Genomic DNA, 27,266 nt, shown 5'->3' on the forward strand with positions numbered 1-27,266 from the left:
TAAAAGGACACCTGAAAATGTGAAGGAGAGTATTTATCAAGGGTGATGGAAACTACAGTTCCGAATAGTCCAGATTATATGTAGGCCATTGCCAAAAAAGAAACGCTAAAGAGAGGCAGAGTGCGAAATCATGTCACTTAAGCTCTTTGCACTTTAAAATATTATCTTTACTCTTCTGTTCACCTCTCCTCCTCAACAAATCTCTCAAATTGTCAAGTATCATGGGGAGAAGTACCTATAGAGAGCTTTATTTCTTAATAACTTTAAAAATAAAATCTGTATTTTTAGATTTCCTGTAGTTCGTGTTTAACACTAACATTTTTGTAAATGTTATTTAAAGTTTTTGAATATCAATGTGCCCTGTTCAGGAAACTAAGTAATTTGGTGGTGAGGGAGTTTCTACTTGAAAAATCTTTATGCGTCAGTATGTGAGATAAATCCAGTTGTCAGCAAGCTGTGTCAGAACAGATTTCTTGTCATAGTTGGCCGCAAGGCAGAGATTTATTGAAAATGTTTGATGATATCACTCTTTGAGCTGTTTTGCATAAGCAGAGCAGGGCAGTGAATGCCTTGAATTGTACTGTGAGGACGTGTCTGTGTAGGTGTGTGTTTCTGGCTCTCAAAACTGACGTGTAGTTGAAAATACAAAAATGCACTTCAATACACAGTGTTAAGTCCAACTTATTTCAGAATGATTAGTTTTGCAACAACTGTTTTATAAGTAAGGGTAGCTGTCTGTTCTATTTTAGAAATGAATCATGGATCAGAAAACTTCAAAACCAAAGCTTTGGAATACTGACTAGTCTATTCATGTGAGGGAAATAGAACAATGCAAATTTCTGAGTTGCTGAGACATACAACAGATTTATCGTTTTTGTAAAAGAACTTTTATTATTTGCAAACCTTTTGTACTCAGGTCAGTAGTCAAAATGCAAAACTCATAGAAAGTAAAATTTCTTTTCTTAAGTAATGAGAGACTTGGAGCTGGAATATGAATTTAGTCTCTTGGGTTCTCTCTGTTCTCTAACTTATACAGAATCTGCGGCTTGCCAAATTATTTTATGTTTCTCTATTCAAATTTATTCAGCACCAACTGGAAGATATTTATGACATTCTTTTTCTAACTGCGTTGTAAAATATTGGTTAAATTCAGATAACAATATTGATTAGAATGTGCACAGTTTGTCAAGTGGGTGCTTTCTACTTTTAAGGGAGACTATTATTGTCACATTTATTTATGAGTAAAAATTGTCAACACAGGAAAAGCTTTGCAATTTGGCAGTCAACCTTAATGACTGTATAGTAATCTCATTTTGATTGGTAAGATGTATGAATTCAATTAACTGCTTCAGAGAGTGAAATTTTGAGTCATAGGAATACAGACTTTGTTATTATATGATTTTTATTTGCAAATGTATTCAAATCTATTACTATTATTATCATTGTAGTAACATAGTAACTATACACACCAGGAAACAAAATAATACATACACGAAATCATGTGAAAAATCTCCAGTGGGTTAAAATGACAGATTTATAAATATTTCTAGAAAATCTCTCTTGTTAACTCACTTGAAAAATATGAAGTATCTCCAGAACTGTACTATGACAGACACAAAGACTAGAAAATGATAACCTTTTCCTTGAGGGAATTTATCATTATTTTGGCTGGAATCTGGTTTGAATTTCTAATTCTTTTCGACGGTTCCCTTCTCATTTTATTTCTTTTCCTTTTTCTAAACTCTGTTCATGTGTTTATATAGCCACAATCTACTTTTATAAAATATCTTATCTATTAAATTAAAACATCTTTATTTATGATGTTATATATCAGTTAGTCTGAATTTTTCATTGAAGTCCTTCCAAAAATAATTTAGAAAAGCTTTGTATTACCACACACGTTTTTAATTCAGTATTTAAAATTAAATATTATAGGTTAAGTATCTGCAAAATACATAATTTTTCTGGTAGTCTACTCTTTTAAATAAAGCCAAAAGTATAAAAACACCATAGCTGTTTGATACCCACCATCATCCATTTACAAAGTGTCAATACGTTAGGAAGTTTCCCTTTTGCAGAGAAAAGTTTGTACCACTCATTTTCTTCCTTTAACTAATACCTACAATTCACTTCCCCACAGAATTGCATACAACTGTCAGCTCTGTGAACTTTCACAGGAAGTTAAATTCTGCTGCTGCGGCTGCTAAGTCGCTTCAGTCGTGTCCGACTCTGTGCGACCCCATAGACGGCAGCCCAACAGGCTCCTCTGCCCATGAGATTTTCCAGGCAAGAGTACTGGAATGGGTTTTAACCAGAAAGTTAAATAGTATTTCAGTTAACAACTAGATAATGTCCTCTAATTTTTCTGGAAGGAAAAGTTATATTCAAGTATTGATTAATCATTCAAGTTATCTGCTTTCTAATTTTCTAGGAGGTACAACTGTAAAAAACTTTATCATGACATATATCTACAGGTTTTATTCACTTAGAGGTACTTCGTATAATACAATATACTAAGACAGGATTTAAAACATTGAAATATCTTTACTAATGTAAGTTTTTGAAAAAATATTTTATCCCATTAAAACATTAATATACATTCTTATTTGATTCAGACAAAGCACCCATTACTTCAGTTCAGTTCAGTCGCTCAGTCGTGTCCGACTCTTTGCGACCCCATGAATCGCAGCACACCAGGCCTTCCTGTCCATCACCAACTCCCGGAGTTCACTCAGACTCACGTCCATCAAGTCAGTGATGCCATCCAGCCATCTCCTCCTCTGTCGTCCCCTTCTCCTCCTACCCCCAATCCCTCCCAGCATCAGAGTCTTTTCCAATGAGTCAACTCTTTGCGTGAGGTGGCCAAAGTACTGGAGTTTCAGCTTTAGCATCATTCCTTCCAAAGAAATCCCAGGGCTTATCTCCTTCAGAATGGACTGGTTGGATCTCCTTGCAGTCCAAGGGACTCTCAAGAGTCTTCTCCAACACCGCAGTTCAAAAGCATCAATTCTTCAGCTCTCAGCTTTCTTCACAGTCCAACTCTCACATCCATACATGACCACAGGAAAAACCATAGCCTTGACTAGACGAACCTTTGTTGGCAAAGTAATGTCTCTGCTTTTCAATTTGCTATTTAGGTTGCTCATAACTTTTCTTCCAAGGAGTAAACGTCTTTTAATTTCATGGCTGCAGTGACCATCTGCAGTGATTTTGGAGCCCCCCCAAAAATAAAGTCTGACACTGTTTCCACTGTTTCCCCATCCCATTACTTAACCTCCTTAAAAAAGAGTTAGTCCTCATTACCAAAACAGTCAGTCAAAACTTTCTATCTGAAAAAAGACCTGGGTTCATTTTTCAATTAAACATGTTAATATGCACTTTAAGGAGTGTTATAAATATACTGAAATTAAATTCTCAAATGCAGTTTTACATATATATGTGTATATATATATATATATATACACACACCCCCTCCCTCTTGAGCCTCCCTCCTACCCCCGTTCCCGCCCTCTAGGTTATCAGAGCACCAGGCGGGGGGCTCCCTGTGCTATACAGAAGCTGCCCCCTAGCTATCTATTTTACACATGATAGTATATACGCGTGTGTGTTCAGTTGCTTTAGTGTGTCTCTTTGTGACCCTGTGGATTGTAACACGCCAAGCTCCCCTGTCCATGGGATTCCCCAGGCAAGAATACTGGAGTGGGCTGCCATTTCCTTCACCAGGGCATATTCCTGGCCCAGGGATTGAGCCTGGGTCTCCTGCATTGCCGGTGGATCCTTGACCACTGAGCCCCGGGTGAAATGTATCCATGTCGGTTTTGTTTTCTCGATCCGCCCCACCCTAGCCTTCCCCTCTCTGTCCGCTTGGCTGTTCTCCGGGTGTGTGTCTCCATTTCTTCCCTGCAAATAGCTTTATCAGTACCATTTTTCTAGATTCCATATATATGCGTTAATATATGATATTTGTTTTTCAGTTTCTGATTTACTTCACTCTGTATAACAGGCTCTAGGTTCATTCACCTCACTACAACTGATTTAAATTCATTCCTCTTTATGGCTAAGTAATAGTCCATTGCATATATGTACCACATCTTCTTTATACATTCATCTGTCGATGGACATCCAGATTGCCTCCATGTCCTGGCTAGTGCTGCAATGAACACATTTTGGGGTACATGTGTCATTTTGAAGGAACCTTTTTAATTTAAAGTGCTATGTATTTCATGTAATTAATCTGCATTTTTAAGTCAAAATATTTTAAAAATCTGTTTGTAACCAACAATACTGCAGTGTAATTTGTATCTTGATGATGAAATTACTAGGTAAAAGGAATGTGATTTAAAAAAAAAAAAAGATTTTACTTTGATAAATGTACACTGCTGTCCATGTTGAACTTCAGCAACTGGCCTTAGGGTATAACTAAATTAAAAAATCATAATATAAAATAAATAATTCATTAATTTTTTAGATAAGAATATGCTGTTGAAATTGATCATTCCAGCAGCTAGCTTAATTTTTATTTTTTGTTAATAAAAGGTAGAACATGCTAAACATTTTATAAGATGAAGATTGACTTACACTGAGAGTATTTCATAATATGATACAGTTCAGTTCAGTCACTCAGTCGGGTCTGACTCTTTGTGACCCCATGAACTTCAGCACGCCAGGCCTCCCTGTCCATCACCAACTCCCAGAGTTTACTCAGATGCGTGTCCATTGAGTTAGTGATGCCATCCAGCCATCTCATCCTCTGTCGTCCCCTTCTCTTCCTGCCTTCAATCTTTCCCAGCATCAAGGTCTTTTCAAATGAGTCAGCTCTTTGCATCAGGTGGCCAAAGTATTGGAGTTTCCACTTTAGCCTCAGTCCTTCCAATGAATATTCAGGACTGATTTCCTTTAGGATGGACTGGTTGGATCTCCTTGCAGTCCAAAGGACTCTCAAGACTCTTCTCCAATACCACAGTTCAAAAGCATCAATTCTTCAGAGCTCAGTTTTCTTTATAGTCCAACTCTTACATTGATACATGACTACTGGAAAAACTATAGCCTTGACTAGATGGACCTTTGTTGACAAAGTAATCTCTCTGCTTTTTAATATGCTATTTAGATTGGTCATAACATTTCTTCCAAGGAGTAAACGTCTTTTAATTTCATGGCTGCAGTCACCATCTGCAGTGATTTTAGAGCCTCCCAAAATAAAGTCTGCCACTGTTTCCACTGTTTCCTTATCTATTTGCCATGAAGTGATGGCACCAAAACAGATTGATTATATTCTTTGCAGCCAAAGATGGAGACACTCTATACAGTCAGCAAAAATAAGACCGGGAGCTGACTATTTCTCAGATCATGAACTCCTTATTACCAAATTCAGACTTAAATTGAAGAAAGTAGGGAAAACCACTAGACCATTCAGGTATGACCTAAATCAAATACCTAATTCATAATGTGATACCACTGAACAGGCATTTGAACAATGGAATCGGACAATGCTCAATAAACCTAGAAAATATTGTGTAAGATATCATCTGTAGGTTTAGACCAATGTAACTTCAAACATGTTTTGGTATTTCAGAAAACATTCAGTTGCATTTAAATCAATGTGTCACTAAGTGGTACTACTTCAGCTGCTTGGAAGTATTTTCTATTAAATATAAATCCTTAGTGTGAGCATTTAGAGTATACTTTCATATTCTCTCTCCAGACTATAGATCGCCAAAGCCTTACTTTCCTTCACAGAATTAATAGAAAATCCCCACTTTTTTAGTGCGCTGTATATAATATATTCCATTTCTGAATAATCTAATGTTTCTAACATCATCATTTTTGCCTAGAAGAAAGAATAAGATGAAATCAAAACTAAACCAAATAAAGACCAGGGAGCCGTAAGGTGGCCTATGAATCACTTCTTTGTTTGAAACCATGAAAACTTTTAAACCTCAGGGTAATTCTTGCTGGTGAGATTCTTGAAGAGTGAGTTGTCTTTTCTGAAGTGAGAAAGGGACTTTCTAGAAAGAGAGGTAAGTAAAGGAACCTACATGAAACTATGAGGAGTATCCATGGATTTGAACATGTGAAAACGTAGCCATTTCCTTTTTGCTTGTTCGGCGGATGCATGGGATTGAAAATATTAACGACAACACCTTTGTTTTGCAGCTGTCGTGAGTGCCATCCCTGTGCCAACCCTAGAAAGTGCCCAGTACCCAGGAATCCTTCCATCACCCACGTGTGGATACCCCCACCCACAGTTCACCCTCCGGCCTGTGCCATTCCCAACACTGTCAGCGGACCGAGGTTTCGGAGCAGGAAAAAGTTAGTGGATTGCATTTTCCTTTCTTTTTACCGAGAACAGACGAATAAGATCAATAAAGTCTTGTCAAGTGTGTAGCATTTTGATGTTCTTATCCTTTGTAAAGAGGGATTCAGCTGTGACCTGAGTGCTAGAATTTTCTTTTTCAGCATGGTCAGTTTTTTGGACCCTAAACATGTATTGGGACTGATTTTCTAGGAGTCTTTCCACAGTCTGTTGCACTGACAATGTGAAAAGTTGTGAGAAAACAAAGCTGAACGGGCCCAGTAAAACAGCAACGTGATGGGTGCTGGAAATTAATGTGTTCTGTTAAGCGGGAAGTGAATACGCGAGTGACTGAACTCCAACATATTCTCACTTAAGTGTCTGTAATAATTGAAGATGTCTCTTTGATTTTCCTTATGAACCAATACCTGTATGAAAGCTTTAGCTTTCTTTAGTTAAATCAGCCATTTGCAACACCATGGATAGACCTTTTTCATTTTCAACTTTTAAGAAATAACTATTGGAAATAAAAAATTTTCCAGACTAATATTTCACCTGTTTTTATGTATGTGTTTTTCCAGCTTTAATGGGAATAGTAGGCATTGAACAGTGTGTTGTGTGTGTTGATTTGATATACTTCTCTGTTGCAAAATGATAATCACCGTAACCTTAGCCAGCACCCCCATCCATGGCACGTAATGAGCATTTCTTTTTTGTGGTAAAAACATTTGAGAGTTACTCTCTTAGCAACTTCTGAGGGTTTAACACAGTACCATTAACTATAATCACTCCTCTGTCCATGGGATTCTCCAGGCAAGAATACTGAAGTGAGTTGCCATCTCCTCCTCCAGGAGCTCTTCCCGACCCAGGTCTCCTGCTTGCAGGCAGATTCTTTACTAACTGAGCTGTGAGGGAAGCCCATTCTATACATTATATCCCCAGAATTTATTCGTCTTCTCACTATAAGTCCGACCAAATATGTCCTTTCTTCCCTCATCTCCCAGTCCCGGGTAAACTTTGTCCTAGTTTCTATGTCTATGAGTTTGGCTTTTTTAGATTCCAAATATAATGTTTGTCTTTCTCCATCTGACTTATTTCACTCAGCATAATGCCTTTAATGTCTATCCATGTTGTTGCAAATGTAAATGCCCTATTCATGGCTGAATAGTATATATGTGTGTGTGTATACATTTTATACGTATCTCACATCTTCTTTGCCCATTCATCCTTGATGAAAACTTACCTGTTGCCATGCTTTGGCTATTGTGAATTATGCTGCAAAAAGCACGGGAATCTCAGCCATAAAAGGGAACAAAATGGGGTCATTTGTAGTGATATGAATGAATCTAGTTTTACTTACAGAGTGAAGTAAGTCAAAAAAAGGAAAACAAATATTGTATGTTAACACATATATATGGAATCCAGAAAAATGGTACTGATGACCCTATTTGCAGGGCAGGAATAGAGACACAGATGTAGAGAATGGACTTGCAGACACAGCAGAGGAAGGAGAGGATGGGACGAATTGAGAGAATAGCTTTGAGATATATATATATATATATATAGATATATATATAGTATGTAAAATAAATAGCTCATAGGAAGCTGCTATATAGCACAGGGAGCTCAGCTCGGTACTCTGTGATGTCCTAGAGGGGTGGAATTGGGGGTGTGTGGGAGGGAGGTTCAATAGGGAGATGGTATAGTATACTTACAGCTGATTCACACTGTTGAACCACAGAAACTAACACAACATTGTAAAGCAAGTGTGTGTTAGTTGCTAAATTGTATCCAACTCTTTGCAACCCCATGGACTATAGCCTGCCAGGCTCCTCTGTCCACAGGATTTCCCAGGCAAGAACACTGGAGTGGGTTGCCATTTCCTTCTCCAGGGGATCTTCCAAACCCAGGGATTGAACTTGCATCTCTTGCATTGGCAGGTGGATTCTTTACCACTGAGCCACCTGGAAAGCACCTGGAAAGCAATTATCCTCCAAATTAAAGAAATAATATTAAAAATAGTTGGCAAAAGAAATGCATGGGAGTGCAGAATCTCTTTGATATCCTGTTTTCATTGCCTTTGCCTATGTATGCAGAAGTGGGATGGCTAGATTATATGATTGTACAATTTTTAATTTCCTAAGGTACTTGCATACTGTTTTCTATAGTGGCTACATCATTTTATATTTCCACCAACAGTGCAAAAGTGTCTTCCTTCCTCCACATCCTCACAAACACTTAGCTCTTTTTTATTTTAGCCATGGTAACAGAGGTGAGGTGATACCTTGTTGTCGTTTGATTTGCATTTCCCTAGTGATTAGTAATGTTGAGCACCTTTTCATGTATCTGTTGGTCTTTTGTATATCTTCTTTGGAACAATGTCCATTCAATTCCTCTGTGCACTTTTTTAATCATGGTGTTTGTGTTTTTGTTTTTGAGTTGTGTGAGTTTTTGTATATTTTGGATATTAACCAGTTAATCAGATATTTGATTTGTAAGAATTTCCTTCCCTTACCTTTTCATTTTCTTTCTTTATAGCCACATTTTAATTGGATATAGTTCCATTTACTTATTGTTGCTGTTGTTGCCTTTGCTTTTGGTATCAAACCAAAAAAAAATCATTGCCAAGATCAATGTCTAAGTTTTCTTCCAGGAGTTTTACAGTTCTTGGTCTTATGTTCAAGTCTTTAATCCAGTTTATTTTTGAATATGGTACAAGATAAGGGTTCAGGTTCACTCACTCACAGTGACTATTATTCAGTTTTCCCAGCACGTTTTATTGAAGAGACTGCTCCCTTCCCTTGGTGTATTATTGGATTTCTTTTTAAATATTAGTTGATTTTATACTTGGGGATATATTTAGGCTCGCAGTTCTGTCCCTGAGGTCTGTGTCTGTGTTTAGGCCAATACTATACTGTTTTAATTACTATAGTTTTGTAGTATAGCTTGAAATCAGAAACTATGGTGCCTCCAGCTTTGTTCTTAGGTTTACTTTTGGTTCATAAGTTCCATGCAGATTTTAGTTTTGTTTTTTTTTTTCTTTTTCTATTTCTGTAAAGATTACATTGGGATTACAGTAGGGATTGATTGAATATATAGATGGCTATGGGTAGTAGTTTTAACAATATTAATTCTTCCAACCCATGAACACAGACTATCTTTCCATTTTTTGTGGCTTGTTCAATTTCTTTTATCAAAGTAGTAGATTTCAGTATACAACTGTTTCACTTCCTCAGTTAAATTTATTCCTAAGTATTTTGTTCTTTTTGATGCTCCTGTAAATGAGATTGTTTTCTTAACTTCTCTGATAGTCTGTTGTTAGTATATCAAAATGCAACTGATTTCTGTATATTGATTTTGTATCCTGAGAGTAGTATTTGTTTCAAAGAATGTACAAATGGAGAGAGATTCTCAAGCTATTATATGCACCCTGGTGATTTTTCCTGTGCTATTTGGCTTTTTTCCCCTTCAAGCACAGCATTTTAAAATCGATTTTATGGCATTCTTCTCTTAGTTACGAACAGGTGACTCAGCATCTCCTGTGAGATAGGATATTTCGTAATAGATAAGATGGTAACAGCAATAAAATATATTTGTGGAGTAGCTATATTTTTTCCAAGCCAACAGGGACAGCTCTAAGAAATCATAAATTGTCTAGATGTAGCAAGGTTAGAATTAAAAGGCATCAAAAATCTGCCAAGAGAGAATTAGATTTATTTTTCTTCTTCTCACTGCACATCGTGTCTAGAGAATAGAGTTGTGTGCAAAAACTCAAAGAAAAAAAGTCCTCCAGACCACATTGAAGGAATTTAAATAAAGGTGTGAGAAGTCCAACACCTCCAAATTTCTGAATTCCAAAACAACTAGGACGATAATTGTAGTCAAAGGATTCAGATCACACAAGTCCCTTCTTCAATTTCTGAATTGCACTACCCCCAAGAGAAGAGAGGTTTACAGTTTTAGTTTAGTTTTCTTCTCATTGCTTCATTGTTCATTTATATTCTCTTACTGTAAAAGGAAGTGTCAGAATGGCCTTTATCTGTTCATTCCAGCAAGACTGAGATAGCCAAAGTTCACTACTTTGGAAATTAACTATTTCATTCGTGGGTGTTCCCGTAAATTCTTTTCCATTTTTAAAAGCATCATCTCCTTCTGAAAACCCAACATCCCATTGACTCCTTCCTTTCTCTCCTGATCTGGTACAGCATGCAAAACTGTCTCATTAAACCATGGGGAAAAGGATTCCAGAAGTTAAATTTCAATGAAAAGGAAAACAACTGAACTAGTATAGAATTTCGTTCCATCTGTGGTTAAGGATCACAGATTCGTTTATTCCTTTGTTTAGTCTCAAACCACTGTGGTGCAGGATTTTGACAGTGGACGAGGCTATGCGTACCTGGGGTCAGAGGGCAAATCTCTGTATCTTCTACTCGATTTTGTTATGACTCTGAAAACTGCTCTAAAAATTAAGGTCTGTTCTACAATGAAAAGGTGAAGCGGGGGAGTAGGGAGTGAGAAAGAGGAAGGAAGGAAGGAGGGCAAGCAGGAAGGGAGAAAAATGTAGTCTCCTTAGTTGATTTTTATTTTAATTTGCTTAAAAGTAATATTATTAAATACATTTAAAATTCTATTACTATTACATAACATATAATATGAACATAAAATAGATCATGTATTATATGAATTTATGCAAATTAAGGATTCCTAACAGAATTTTGTGTTTAATAATTCGTGAACCTCATCTAAAATCAAAAGGCATTGACAGTCTACTCCTGGCCAAGATACCATAGATTTTTTTAAATATAAGATATATTCAGTCCTTCTTCAAGTATTTTTTTTGACCAAAGCTATGTGCAATGCGAAAGGGATAGGAACTGATATGTGTTTCCACGTGATTGCTTTGAAAAGAAATACATAAAACAAGCATCCTCTTTTCTAGGAAACTAAGTATTCTCTAAATCACTGTCAGAAACAGTTAACTTCCATCCATTCAGTATCAGTTTCTAAATGCCTTGGAGAACACTAAACATCCCAGTTCTGTCTCAAGCAGAAAACATTTCATGTCTCTGGCTGGAGATGTCTTATTAGTCACCTTGAAAAACAGCAAAAGGCACACGTAGGAAAAGAAACATTTTGACTGTGGGAAATGGAGCAACTCTCCTTTCTCAAAAGTTATCACAAAGACCTTTGAGTTTGAGAGACTCACTAAATCCCTGCCCCCAAAAAGGACACTAATAAAGCTGAATTTCTCCCCTCCCATAACAAATGGAAAGATATAGGATACAGTGCATTTGCATAACACATATTCGGTGATCCACGCAGAAAGGTTTATACAGTTGTGATGGACAAATATTTCTTCTTCCTTTTAATAGCTTCAGTTTTGCTCTTCACATCCGTGGGCAAAGGAACTGGCCGCGGGGGAACAACAAAAAGAGATGTATTTTGAAAACTTCAAACAATCATCTGTAGATCTCTTTTCTACAAGTCAGTATAAAATTGGGGCCTCCATTTCCTCCCGTTTGGAACAGGTGCTAGAGGCGATGATGCCCACTGCTGTCTTCAGTGTTGGCATTGTCTCAGTGAGAACACCAGTCTCCTTTCTCCAGGTTGTCGTTCTCCCGCGCCTCTCTCCCAGATTGGAAATCAGTTAATAGATGGAACTTGCCATCAATAAAACCAGAACAGTGGAGTTCTTGGATCTTTCTCTAGGGTCTTAAAAAAAAACAAAACTAGCTATAAGGAATTGGGGTTACCCAGGATTACTGCATGATGTTGTTCTTCTGAGATTGAGTGAATTTGGTTCATGTCTTGAAGTGTCTTTGTTTAGTTATTCATCTGCTATATTTCTTTCAAGGCAATCTGAGATAGAAGGAAAATCCTCATTTCTGTTTTTACAATACTTTTGCCAGTTATTTTGTAGCAATTATTTATGTGTTGACATTAATTATTATAAATTGCCTTGAGATTTGACTCTGCTGTATAACTGTATGCTATTTGCACAATGAATTCCTAGTATCTCATTTGAAAATGAGTGCCTTGCCAGGACCTATTTGATTCTCACTTTAGTCTGTGAATTTCAGGGAGGCTGCACTTTGTGAGCGAAAGGAGGTTTTCTTTGCTTTTGGAGCTCTTAGCACGGCTAAACGTCATGTCAGAGCACCAGTCTGTTTCACTTAGGTGTCCGGAAGCTGGCACCTGAACTGGCCAAACAGGCTCAGATGAAATGAGAGCTTTCTCCAGTGGAGCAGTTGCTGTTGTGTTTGCTGGAGAGTTTCTTCACTGCCTTAAATGTCAGCCAATTCTAAAAGGCACTTTTTTTTTTTTTTTGCTCTATGCAAAATGTAAGTATTATGAATCACCTATGGAAAACCTATACTTTGCCATTGTATTAGGTATTAAGCAAAATTAACATTTTGAACAAAAAAAAAACAATCCTTTGTGCATTATTGATACATTCAATCTTAAGGCTGGACCCTCTCATTCCCACCTAGCACATGAGGTTAGGCGCTCTCCTCTTCACTCCATGGCATGAAACATTGATTTTGCTAAAGAGCTGGTCCAGTGGTACCAAACCATTATTACTTCCCTTGGTGCCAAGAACAAGACTGTGACGTTCCCAGTGGGAATCACAGTAGCCAACTGAAAACTTGGGAACTCAGCATTTTTATTTTCAGATATGTTAAAGAGAAGAGGAATGGTAGTGCCCACCTGCAAAATTCAATGAAGTCAACAGAATTCATGAGAAGCCTGAAGTTTTTAAGTAACTAAATTTTAGAAGACTAAAAAAATGCAAAGTTTTATCAAACCTATGATCATAATAATATTTTAATATAGCTCTCTTTCATTTAAAAAATGTAGAAGAAATAGAAAAGAAAAAATATGAAGGAAGGAATGAAGAAAAAAGATATCAAAAAATATTGCTATCTCTGTAAAGACTAAAGCAGTTTTTAGAAATATGATATAGATTTACTGCAATCCATCTTCAATAGAATTACAGCAGATTTCTGAGAAAAATCGTGAAATTTCTTCTCATGGAGAGGCATTTTTAATCTGATGTGCATGCATGCTAGTTGTGTCTGACTCTGTGACCCCATGGACTGTAGCACACCAGGCTCCTCTGTCCATGCAATTCTCCAGGTCAGAATACTGGAGTGGGTTGCCAATTCCTCCTCCAGGGGATCATCCTGAACCAGAGACTGAACCCTCATCTCCTGTGCCTTCTGCATTGCAGGTGGATTATTTACCCACTGAGCCATTGGGGAAACCCCTAATATGATGACAAGGACCCTTTAATAAAAACTAGCCCTTTGGTAATAAAAGAAAGACCTCATCGTTGGTTCCTGCAGCTGCTTCTCTCAATCTAAATCTAAGAGATACTGTATTTTTATTTGGGCAATTGACCATTTATTCCTTTAGATTAAATATGAGTCCAGAGTAAAACCTGCATAATTTTCTTTGTCTCTAAAACTATATTCTCAGTCACCTAATTATACCATCCTAATGGAACACAAGTTACACGCATATTCCTCTTTCCCTTTACATTCTTGAAAGCAGTTTAGCTCCTTTTAGCATCTACCTGAAGGTCCCTTTCCCTTTTGTCTTTGAGAACCAGCATCACCGAAGACTCACCTTAATGTTTTCCTTACAGCCCCACACTTTAACCTTGAGATTATATATGCACATACATACATGTCCATATTTGATAAGACATCCTAGCATAGAGATAAGGTACCACTCTTCAGACTCTGCTTGCCATCAGAGTTCTATCTAGTTTGCTTGATTACATTTTCCTAATTTGAAGAAATATTTTATCAAGTCTTTGCCCATTTTCTGGTTCCGAGTGCTACGTGGCTACATCTGTCCTTGGCCAACCCTGTGTCTTTCCTCCTCCATCTTTGAATGGGGTAAGCCTGAAGCCTGCTCAGTGACCCAGAGGACCTCTAATCCTTTTTGAATATAGAAAAATGAGCTTTAATATCAAATGCCTTCTACAGGCACATTTCACTGTTGCATATCTTTTATATCTTTAATCTCCACCCCCTTCAGCATTATCAAATTTTCTGTCTCCTCTGCCCTTTGCTGACCTCACTGAGCCTCCCAGAGAGGTGTCTCAGAATTATCTCACAAACTAATTATCTTGAGATATTACCTGCTTAGAAATTCTCTTTCAAAGGTAAGAGATTATCTTCTATTGCTGCATTTTTTTCCACCTTTACCCAATAGTACTTTCTTAAGAAATAATCAGAAATATTCTTCTTTGATCCACACTTATACCTACTATGAAGCTCTGTTCATTTTCAATTTAACTTGGATCTGTTGACTGAAGATGAATGCACAAAGTCAAATCACAGTGTTCTTAGCATGAAAAACTGCCTGGCCAATATTTTAGTACAACTCAACTGTGTTCTTTGGAGAAAAAGGTGTGTTTCTACACACAAAATTGTCCAAATAGCCAAAGGCTGTCACAAACAACTATGTGAAGCCTCTTCAACCATAGTAATCTGAATGAAAATTACAAGGTTTGCTACCAAAGGGGAAAAACTGCAATTCTGCATTCAGGCAACTTGTTTCAGCGAAGTCATCTCGCATGTAACTTCTTAGATTGATGGGCATCTATTTTGTTTCAGAAGATAACGACAATGGTTATTATTTGCATCATTTTATTAGCAATGCCTTGAGCACCCGGTAACTCTGCTGTGTTTGATAGCTGACATGGCATGTTTAAATCACAGAAAAATTGGCATATTGGCTAGTAGACAATAATGCAGCTGTAGCCTGGTTTGGTACATTGAATTTCACTGACATTGCTACTTATGAAAGGAGAAATAACTCTCTTTTCTCGCTCCATCACTTATGATTGCAGGGCCCAGACAATTCAGGCAATACAGTCAGCACTGTGTATCTTTTACTATTCATCCTAGAAGATACAGGCCTCTCCTACTGGGTCTGTTTCTTCTGTTTAAAGGGGCAGTGCTTAACACATCCCATAAACACAAAAGGATAGTGGGATGCAGATGTTCTTAAATGTGAAGAATAGATTGGCCACATCCTGGCACAACTCTCTGAACTGTTCCAGTGACTTAGAGAAAGCCCACTTTGTTGTGGAATAATGAGTGGCTTCTACTGTGTTTATTGCAGCGGTGAGCGAAGGACCAGCCACCCAACAGCCACCCATGTTGCCCCCAGCGCAGCCTGAGCATCCCAGCAGTGAGGAGGCACCCAGCAGAACCATCCCCACGGCCTGTGTTCGTCCAACTCACCCCCTCCGCAGCTTCGCCAACCCTTTGCTACCTCCGCCAATGAGTGCAATAGAACCGAAAGTCCCTTATACACCACTTCTGTCTCAGTCAGGTAAGTGCCCATTTGTCTGCATTTAGAAGCTTTGTTCTTGGTGGCTCTGTGTAAGTGCTGAGGCTTCCTGAGAAGGCTCGGATGTATCTTTCGGATGCTGATCACGTGCCCAGTGCACTCGTGTCTTTGGCTGATTTTTGTGGTGCAGCTTTTAAGTATTTGCCTCATAAGCAGCTGGCTGATTTGGTGCCTTTCATTCCTTTGGAAAGTGATTCATTGATGCTGAATATCAGTTCAGTACTTATAATATGTGCTATAGATATGCCCAATAGAGAATACTGGACTTTCTGCTACATGGGTTGTCAGATTTAAAGCTAGACTGCAAAATTAGAGTTCAAGGTACAGAAGTCTGTGAAAATCACTTTTTAGAGAAATGTATGTAAATCTCATAATTCTGTTTTGCTCCTTTCAATTGTCATCTCCCAGGGGTTCTTAGAGTTCCAAGGCCAGAAAGGAGCATCAAACCAGCGTAGAGTCTAATCTCCTAATTTTAGAAATAAAGAAATATAGAAATAATATTAAATAAGTATTATAAGAGTATATAAGAAATAACAATAAAAAAATAGAAACCCAAACTTAGATAGGAATCAATATCTGTGTTTCCTTTCTAAGAAATGCAGATGCAGAGAGAAGAACCTGAGTCCCTAATTCCCAAGGCAGTGCTCATGCTGTTACCTTGGCTAGCATCCATTGGCTCCATTGAACCAGAGCTCCTTTTAGTTTCTGTTATGGATTAGGGAGAATCAGGGGGTACAGAGATGGGGAGAGGAGGAGGAGGAGGAAGGAAGGTGGAGAAGGAAAAGAAAAAAGATGAGAAAGAGGAGGAGGGGAGCAGGGGAGGAGGAATAAATAGATAAGATGAAAGAAAGGTCAGTAGCTAGATAAGTAAGTACATAAAGAACTACATAGGGCTTAAAGTTATTTGGGATATCGGCATCATTCTTGACAACCCCAGCATATTAGGCACAAGACAATTAAGTTCAATAATTCCATGTAAAGCGAGATGCCCCCTTAATAGACACAGGTAGCTGCATGGACCAATCAGCCATTGTACAGATACCTTTGAGTTAGTTCTGTATTCAGCTACATACCCAGAGCAGTTTTAGCCACTACATTAGTGCACAAACCTGCTGACACTAGGAAAAATGAGGCTGCAATTATGAATCTTAAATTTATACTAACATTAAGACTCTATCTTGTTCCTGGCATCACGCCGATGGATTTGTGAGTATCTGGTTTCTCACCATTCGTGTGGAGTCTAGTATGGCTGCTCAGCTACCCAACTCTGGGAGGTGGAGTAGAACCCAGGAGGGCTGCGGACCTCCCTCCCTTGAGATGCGAGCTGCCTGTCGCGCCTGGGCAGAATGGGGTCTTCTCTGACACACAAGTTCACTGTAGGTTATGGTTTCATTTCACTGGAGATGGCTCTTCTAGCCCCAAAGAAGGCCACACTAGGATTTGAAGCAAGTCAGTATTGTCCAATCTCTTCTTCTGCTAGCCACACATATATCCCACATACACATGATTTGGTGAATCCGCTACTTGATATTGCCCCAAAGCTGTGAGGTCTTTGCTATTTGAGACAGGAACAATTTGAAGCAAGAAAATTTATTTCAGGAAATTCCTGTGTCAAGAACATGCTGCCTGGTGATTTCTGGCTATACGCACTTTCCACTGAAATGCCAACTAAGGGAAATGATCTTGGAGGACACTGGTATTCAGGATAGATGGCAGGTTAATTGCGACTACTACTAATAACTAACCTTTACTGAACACGTGCTATGCGACCTATATGCTTCTGAAGGCTTGTAGTGTGCTATGTGGTCCTCAAAACCTTGTGAGGTTGTGCCTTTTTTAAACCTATTTCAAGGATAAGGAAATTGTAATAAAGAGCATTTAAATAGTATATTTAAATCTACACAGCTAGGGAGCAAGGCTTCTTTTCCCACTCTTTTTGATTGTAGAAAGCAGGGGTTCTGAACTTTTAGGAACTCATTTGTAACTCTTGGTTTATGTCTAACTCATTTAATGACAAAAGCAAAGATAATTTTTAAAGCCTATTAAATTAAATCAGTCTAAAGCTGATAAAAAGAAAAAAATGGGAAACGTCTGAAATAATTCTGAGTTGGGAAATACCATTTTCTCACAAGGTTTGTTCCCTCGCATTTTGATGAGTGAGAGAAGATGAGAATTTTATCAGAAGCTTTTTCTACACCTATTTAAATGATTTCATGGTTTTTATTCTTCAATTTGGTACTCTGGTGTATCACATTGATTAAATAGTGGATATTGAAAAATCCTTGCATCCCTAGGATAAATCCCACTTGATCAAGGTATATGATCCTTTTAATGTATTATTGGATTCTGTTTTGTAGTATTTTGTTGAGAATTTTCACATCTGTCTTTATCAGTGATATTGGCCTATAATTTTCCTTTTTTGTGTGACATCTTTGGTTTTCATTTCACAATGATGCTGGCCTCATAGAGTGAGTTCAGACGTATTCATTTTTCTGGAATTTTTTTGGATAGCTTCTGAACAATAGGTGTTAACTCTTCTCTAATGTTTGGTAGAATTCACTTGTGAAGCCATCTGGTCCTGAACTTTTACTTGTTGAGAATTTTTAAAATGCTGATTCAATTTCAGTGCTTGGAATGGGTCTGTTCATATTTTCTGTTTCTCCCTGGTTCAGTCTTGAGAGATTGTACCGTTCTGAGAATTCGTCCATTTCTTCTAGAGATATTTAACTATTTTATCCTGAGAATACCAATTTTATAACACCAAGAAACTAAAATGCTGTAGTACTTTATATTGTTGATATTCTATTTTGAAGTAAAAGTGTTTTTATTTTAGGAACTGTGTTATGCAGAGAAAAAAAGATGGAAATGATATTCAGAAGTCCATTTTAAATGAAAATTCTGCAGTGGCAGTAATAGTGGGTTTGGAACACAAAATCTGGAAATAAACTGATGTTCCAAGTGACCTATAGTAACAAAAAATGACCCCCAAGTGACCCAGTGATCCCAATTTTAGAAAGAACACCCAATAAGAGGCAGAACAAAGCGCTTATCATGGTCATTTACTAGTTTTTTTTATTATTATTATTCTAGTTACGTGAAACCAAAGCTGTCTAAAACAAAATATACTCAATGCAGCATGAATGAGTGTATTATATCTTTAAAAGATGGGTCAGAGAGGTTTTTCTTTTGTCTCTACACCTATTCTCTCAAATACTGAGCGTATTTGAAGAGCCTTTCTGTTCTAATGTCGTGTGGGCAAGATCTCATTTTCCTTTATTTCCCCTCCATATTTATAAGTCTACATTTATTTTAATATTGTTCTTATTTTAGTGGAATGATTTCTTATAAACTACCTTTTCTTTAAAATTTTCCAGTGTCTTTGACTTGCTGGGGGATTGATTTTGTATAAAGCCATAGTTCCCCTTTAAATGCCATCCGCCCCCACTCACCTGAGGCCCACCCCCACTGTCACTGGGGCATTATTAAATGCCTTTCCCTTTTTGTCTTTCTCCATTGTCTCCCTGTGACTCCTGTTACTGCATGATTTTCAAATAAGTTCTCCCTGCATTGCTCCTGACACATGGTAAGTAGTATGCTGTTAAGAAAGGGCTGATGTTTACTTATTCTAATAGAAACAGAAAATTAGCAGACTGACAAATGTATTAGCTGTGACATTAACTACATGCTTCTTATTCTAAAAGATGAAATACTTAGAGCTTTCGACAAATTTTAATTCTCAGAAAATCATTGCTTGAGTCAAACTGATGGATGATGTCAAGTCTTTCTCTTTTTGGGTTAAAAACAATACCTCAAGTAATTTTACTCTGAGTTTCATAATAAAAGACCTCATAATTACTAATGAATTTATCTTTACTTACTACAAGTAGTTACTTTAGATATGGTAATGTGAGGCATCGCCGTAATTTTGAAATATCATACCCAATGAGAAGCCCCTTCTGGTTTGAAATCATTTAAATTAGGATCGGGGAAGAAGTTCTTTTTTCTTCTCAGGTTCCTGTGTATGGTTTTTCTTGGGCAGTATTATCGACCTGTGCCTCAGCTTGCCTCCCAAAAAGGCACGCAAAGCTATGTTTGCAGTAGTTTTATATGATTTATTTGTTGTTTAGTCACTCAGTCGTGTCTGACTCTGCAACCTCATGGACTGCAGCACACCAAGCTTCCCTGTCCTTCACCAACTCCCAGAGTTTCCTCAAACTCATGTCCATTGAGTCAGTGATGTCATCCAACCATCTCACCCTCTGTTGTCCCCTTCTCCGCATAATGTGCAGCAATGGTATCCCTGCAGTTGCACAGAGATTTGCAGGATTTCTATAATAAATGGTAATTAGAAAGTCATCCTATTATCATAATGACTGACATTCTACCTCTACCTACCTGAAAACACAGATTATTCCATCATTTATGTTTTCCTTCCACGATTAGAAATTTAGCTTTACTACACTCAGGGAGCCTGGTGGGCTGCCATCTATGGGGTTGCACAGAGTCGGACACGACTGAAGTGACTTAGCATAGCATAGCATAGGGCGTTTTATGATATTTCTTACAATTTGATCATCACCTCATGATAAAGTGGTTCCATTTCTTAATGCTTCACCTATAGATGTGAATAACTGTGTGGTCTTTACACATATCAGGGAGGCTGCAAATACTACATTTTGCAAATCACAGATGTGGCCATATAAGTGATTTGGCTTAGTCTCCTTTCAGATTAAATAGAAAATGCTTGATGGAGCACTGGGCTTATGGCCTTATAGATCTGACATAAATTCTACAAAGGGCCAAGATAGGCTATTTTTTTTTTCCTTCACTAGTGAAAATTCCCTTTAGCTGTGAACTGATCAGCTGCACTTTAAATGAACCTGGATTAGGGGACCATTTGTCTTGCAAGGCTGTAATTCTAAAGGGAAAGAAAACGTGACCTCTTAAATAGTGACTTTTATATTGTAGTGCTGTTTACAACACTGGTCTCCTGGGGTTCTTGCATCTTTGTAAAGCTGTATGCATGCTTCACTGTCATCCACTTACACACTGCATCTCTACATGTTTTTATTTATAAAGGGAAAACCAGGGCATCCTCTTTTCAGTCTTCTAGGGATCAATATGTCAGTGGACATGACAAGACCAAAACTCACTTCATTGTACTGCGAAATTGAGTTTGATTTTCCCTCTGCAAATTGTGGCATGTGCTTCAATTTGTCTGAGGGTTGGGGACAAGGAGTGGGTGGAGGTGGCTGACAGCGGGCAGAAAAGGCATTTGATTTGTATTTTATGGCTGGCTGGGAAATCATGTGTTCCTGCTATAACCTGATCTTTTTGGCAGGCCTCATTTCTGTAAATATGCTGTCACACAGAACTGCCGATAAATTACTGTAATACATTAGTTCAGTTCCTTCCCTGAGCCACATGTGCACCACCGTTGTGGGTGTTCATCAGGATTCCACCTGAGTGTTCCATTTTGCTGAAATCAGCCATGGGCAAAGGTCTTGGGGGGTCAGACATTCTTCAGCAGGTAGAACAAGAAGGTCACTTTCCAGGCCAGTCAGAGCAAATAAATCATTGGCACAGTTAAGTAGGAGAGATGTGTTGATTTGATGTTATTGGAGCCGATACCATCAATCAGTTTCAGAGGAGAAAATTACACCGCCCCCTACTATGCTGTATCTCATGTGTAAGCTCAGCTCTCTGTATGTTTTTGTTTTTTGTGCTTGGGCAGGGGGTTGCTTTCTTTGTAGGTACCTTCTAAATTGTCCTGTCCTCATGTCTAACAGATTAGTTTTTTAATAGGTGAAATTTGATTTGATTTGATTTGGTCTAGTCATTCTAAATTACTCCTTGGTAAAATGTAGTTGGCTCTTTCCTGGTGGCTAAGACAGTAAAGAATCTGACTGCAATGCAGAAGACCCAGGTTCAATCCCTGGGTCAGGATGGTGCTTGTAGTAAAGAACCTGCCTACCAGTGCAGGAGACATAAGTGACGTGTGTTTGATCCATGGGTCAGGAGGATCCCCTGGAGAAGGGCATGGCAACCCATTCCAGTATTATTGCCTGGAGAATCCCATGGACAGAGGAGTCTGGCAGGCTACAGTCCAAAGGGCGCAAAGAGTCAGACACGACTGATGCGACTTAACATGCACACAAAATGCAATTAAGTCAAATTTGCTTTATACGTCACCAATATTTGTAACACTGAAACCTACTTGATGTTTTAATAAAATACTTTTTCCTTTAGCATGGTGTTCCAGGATTTAGGAAAAATCTCTGCTAACTGCCTCAAAGAGAGGAATTTCTAGAAGCAACTTTAGGAAACTTTATAAGTAAGCCATGTGACTGGTACCTCACTTATAAATAACAAAACTGAAGCCCAAAAAGGTTAAGTGGCTCGCCCAAGGTCAAGAGTTGAGCTGTTGGTCAAGTTTACAGAATTCAGAGAGATAGAACACTGAAGAAAAAGCAAGCATTTTAGCTAGCATGTAGTGATGCGAGTAGCTATTTTAGATTGACTTTTTTTTATACAGTTGGGTTTCTAGGATGATTCTAGTTATTAAATATCCCTCAGAAAGAATTGGTTGATAGCAGGCAGGTTGAATTATTTAGCTTAGTATCTGAGTAAATGTTTTCTTCTTTTATGTAGACTAGATGGAGAAAGGGAGATACTAAGCCAGGAACTCTGACATAGCTCCTGTTAAACTCAACTGTCCAGCCTGCCAGATCCCTTGACAGTAGGGCAAGGGGCCAGAGAGCTGGCATCTGGTGCTTTCAGCACCACACACCATGGAGAACCATGGCTTTGGAGTCCAATCATAAAATTCAAATGCACAGAAGGGAGTGTAAAGCAAAGATAAAAGTTAACGCATGTGAGACTATTACTCAGATTGTGGGTCAGAACATGTGAAAGTCAATGAGAGTGAAAAAAGAAACGGCTGGTATTTTTTAGAATTTCAAAAAGCTATTGGGAAGAGGGGGCAAATGAGCACCATTGAGTCAAAATTGAGCCCTTTTGATCAAACTTTGGCACAATTAAAAAAAATAAGAGAAAATATTGTACCAAGAATTGTTCAGTTCAGTCGCTTAGTCGTGACCGACTATTTGTGACCCCATGAACCACAGCATGCCAGGCCTCCCTGTCCATCACCAACTCCCGGAGTTTACCCAAACTCATGTACTTTGAGTCAGTGATGCTATCCAACCATCTAATCCTCTGTTGTCCCCTTCTCCTCCTGCCCTCAATCTTTCCCAGCATCAGAGTCTTTTCAAATGAGTCAGCTCCTCGCATCAGGTGGCCAAAGTATTGGAGTTTCAGCTTCAACATCAGTCCTTCCAATGAACACCCAGGACTGATCTCCTTTAGAATGGACTGGTTGGATCTCCTTGCAGTCCAAGGGACTCTCAAGAGTCTTCTCCAACACCACAGTTCAAAGGCATCAATTCTTTGGCGTTCAGCTTTCTTTATAGTCCAGCTCTCACATCCATACATGACTACTGGAAAAACCATAGCCTTGACTAGATGGACCTTTGTTGGCAAAGTAATGTCTCTGCTTTTTAGAGGCAAGAATTGTTAGATCACAATTAAATTGAAGCTAATTATCAACAGCGTGCAGTCTGACTCTGGGTTAAATCACTGCATTGCCAGCTAGATAGTCATGTGTCTGTGCGCTCAGTCGCGTCTAACTTCTTGTGACCCCACAGACTGTGACCTGCCAGATCCTCTGTCTAGGGACTTTTCCAGGCAACAATATTGGAGTGGATTGCCATTTTCTTCTCCAAGGGATCTTCCCAACCTGGGGGATCAAACTGTAGAGAAAATAAAAACAAATCTATGACATAGTAGACAATATAGTTTGAAGCATATAATCTAAGAAGACGGTCCTTTGATTATACTGGGGAGTGGTGGCCTTGTGAGTGATAGAAAATGATGAGAGAAAGGGTGAAGAATAGGTTGTTTTCAAGGCAGCAGTTTTTCCTTTCCTGTTACCTAAGAACCTGATCAGTCACATGATTAACTACCACTATAGAGATTTTATTATTTACAAAATATTCTTGAGGGTCAAAGTGCCTTTTAAAAATTAGCTTAGGAGAAACTAGTAGGGTTAATACTTTACATTTTGTCACCATTTACAATTTGTAAAGGATATTCTCAAGTGAATTCCTGCCTACCTGCAAAGTAACTATTATCACCATTATTGATGCAAAGAGGTTGAATAATTTGTCCTGTTTCAGGCTCATATGTGTTTGTTGTTTGACCTTTATACAAACCCTTACACATAATGGACACTCACTAAATATTTGTAGAGTTTGTCAGAATAGAATAACAAAGTAAGAGCCAGAAATTAAATTCAGGTCTTCAATTTCAACTCTAGTGATTATTATAGGTGAAGCAAGGCAATTTGGGAGTTGGCAAAAGTGCCTCCTGATAAATTTGTATGCCAGTCAAGAAGCAACAGTTAGAACTGGACATGGAACAACAGACTGGTTCCAAATAGGAAAAGGAGTACGTCAAGGCTGTATATTGTCACCCTGCTTATTTAACTTATATGCAGAGTACATCATGAGAAACGCTGGGCTGGGAGAAGCACAAGCTGGAATCAAGATTGCCAGGAGAAATAACAATCACCTCAGATATGCAGATGACACCACCCTTATGGCAGAAAGTGAAGAGGAACTAAAAAGCCTCTTGATGAAAGTGAAAATGGAGAGTGAAAAAGTTGGCTTAAAGCTCAACATTCAGAAAACGAAGATCATGGCATCAGGTCCCATCACTTCATGGGAAATAGATGGGGAAACAGTGGAAACAGTGTCAGACTTTATTTTTGGGGGCTCCAAAATCACTGCAGATGGTGACTGAAGCCATGAAATTAAAAGACTTGGAAGGAAAGTTATGACCAACCTAGATAGCATATTCAAAAGCAGAGACATTACTTTGCCAACAAAGGTTCGTCTAGTCAAGGCTATGGTTTTTCCAGTGGTCATGTATGTATGTGAGAGTTGGACTATGAAGAAGGCTGAGCGCCAAAGAATTGATGCTTTTGAACTGTGGTGTTGGAGAAGACTCTTGAGAGTCCCTTGGACTGCCAGGAAATCCAACCAGTCCATCCTAAAGGTGATCAGCCCTGGGATTTCTTTGGAAGGAATGATGCTAAAGCTGAAACTCCAGTACTTTGGCCACCTCATGCAAAGAGTTGACTCATTGGAAAAGACTCTGATGCTGGGAGGGATTGGGGGCAGGAGGAGAAGGGGACGACAGAGCATGAGATGGCTGGATGGCATCACTGCCTCGATGGACATGAGTCTGAGTGAACTCCGGGAGTTGGTGATGGACAGGGAGGCCTGGTGTGCTGCAATTCATGGGGTCGCAAAGAGTCGGACACGACTGAGCAACTGAACTGAACTGAAAAGGGTTAGATATTTATAATAAATGCATATGCTGCTACTACTGCTGCTAAGTCACTTCAGTCGTGTCGAACTCTGTGTGACCCCATAGACGGCAGCCCACCAGGCTTCCCCGTCCGTGGGATTCTCCGGGCAAGAACACCGGAGTGGGTTGCCATTTCCTTCTCCAATGCATGAAAGTGAAAAGTGAAAGTGAAGTCACTCAGTCGTGTCTGACTCTTAGCGACCCCATGGACTGCAGCCTACCAGGCTCCTCCGTCCATGGGATTCTCCAGGCAAGAGTACTGGAGTGGGGTGCCATTGCCTTCTCCGATAAATGCATATAAGATGAAACAATTCCCAAATTCATGACCATTTGATCATAAAATGCTAAATGGCCTGAACTATGAATAACACCTTCTGGTAAAGTTGAATTAAATTACATAAAGTGGGAAAAAGTAATACTAAGCCACCACCTCTGGAAGTTCTATTCAGTAACTTAACTTTGTGAAAATAAATACACATAGTACATGAAGAAAAACTGTGTCCCCTTTAAATTACTACAGAAAGGGGAGTGAAGCTCAGTGCAAATAATGTCTTCTCTCCATTTTGCTGTAATATTATGGAATTATGCTCTCCTGAATTCTGCTTATTCTCATCTGTGAAATTATATCAGCATTCCTCTTCAAAGAAAAATGAAACATGAAACCGAGCAATCTCAATTACTACAGTCGTAAAGGTAGGCATTCTTTCTGTGTTTCTTCTTTGCATTGTTAAAGAGCATGAGTAAGAGAAAGATTTGCCTTGAATAAAGATTCTGAGCTACACACCATGCATCTTAAATCTTCTAAGCATTTGACAGAGTTCCATATAGTTCATCAATTTGTGTCAGATTCCAGTTGCTTTCTGTGGGAGCAGGGAAAAATTGTTAACAGATTATTAAAAGTGTGTTGTGAAAAATCAAACACGCCGAAAACATCTCTGTGAATAAGTGAAAATTTAACCATGAGCAAACTATTTCTAAAGATATGACCTGTGATATCTGAAAGAATGTGTAAAAACCATTTAAAGGTCCTACTTCTTCTGAATGTTTATAATGTTTACTGGCAGGGACTTGATGGGAAATTCAAGTGCCATGTTAAAGCATCTTGTATGCTTCATAGTGTAGACTTTCATCTTAGGTTTGCAAGAGGATTGATGTTCTTATTGCCAGAATCTCTTATTTACTGGGGTATTGAAGCTCTCAGAGGAGAATGCCTTTATCTTTTGTGGTAAAGGGATTCCAAAAAACTTTTTTTTTTTTTTAAGTTGTTGCAAAACAGTGATCGGTAAGCCCAATTCACTTGATGGTACTTAAAACAACTACTCTTTTTGTATCTACTCCAAATTGCCCTTAAATATTCTTCTTTTACATTTCCTATCCTCTCGCTGTTGTTGCTCCATCACTAAGTCATGTCCGACTCTTTGCGACCCCATGGACTGCGGCACACCAGGCTTCCCTGTCCTCCACTGTCTCCTGGAGTTTGCCCAAGGTCATGTCCATTGAATAAGTGATGCCATCCAAACATCTCACCCTCTGTCGCCCTCTTCTCCTTCTGCCTTCAATCTTTCCCAGCATCAGGGTTTTTTCCAATGAGTCAGCTGTTTGTATCCCATCCTCTTACCCAGTTTATATCTTTCTACTTCTGTGGTCATCTGAGTCATGTTTTTTTTTTAATAGAAAACAGCATATTTCAAGCTACAATAATGTGTTCACTTTCTATATCTTTAAAGTCTGAGATTGCTGGTTTAACCTTTAGGTTCAGGAGGTGTTGCATTTAAATTATAGTTATCTGTTCTCTTCTTGGCTCCTCTCTGGAATGGTACCACAGTTAGTTAATAGAAACAGAGTGCTTTGGACCCACAAGTGTGAGCTGATGCCTGCCGTGGTGCAGGACTAAGGGCAGAAAGGCTTCATGTGATGAGAATTCAGCCAGTCTTTGGCAAGAGCAGACTATGACTGAAAGAGAACTTCAGGAAGAAAATGATAAAACTCCACTAGGACCCAGCTGGAGAAGGCAGTGGCACCCCACTCCAGTACTCTTGCCTGGCAAATCCCATGGATGGAGGAGCCTGGTAGGCTGCAGTCCATGGGGTCGCTAAGAGTCAGACACGACTGAGCGACTTCACTTTCACTTTTCACTTTCATGCATTGGAGAAGGAAATGGCAACCCGCTCCA

General features: G+C 38.6%; 1 protein-coding gene across 1 annotated transcript in view; it reads left to right on the forward strand.

Moving 5' to 3' along the window:
• The window catches only part of DCC (DCC netrin 1 receptor), an 877,980-nt gene that overhangs the window by 804,301 nt on the left and 46,413 nt on the right, over positions 1–27,266 (forward strand). Inside the window, exons 26-27 of the mRNA XM_070361809.1 lie at positions 6,154–6,309; positions 15,431–15,643. Coding sequence (XP_070217910.1) covers positions 6,154–6,309; positions 15,431–15,643 — 369 coding nt within the window. The remainder of the gene's footprint in view (positions 1–6,153; positions 6,310–15,430; positions 15,644–27,266) is intronic.

This window comes from Bos mutus, chromosome 24 (assembly GCF_027580195.1).
Source record: "Bos mutus isolate GX-2022 chromosome 24, NWIPB_WYAK_1.1, whole genome shotgun sequence".
NCBI classification, from domain to species: domain Eukaryota; kingdom Metazoa; phylum Chordata; class Mammalia; order Artiodactyla; family Bovidae; genus Bos; species Bos mutus.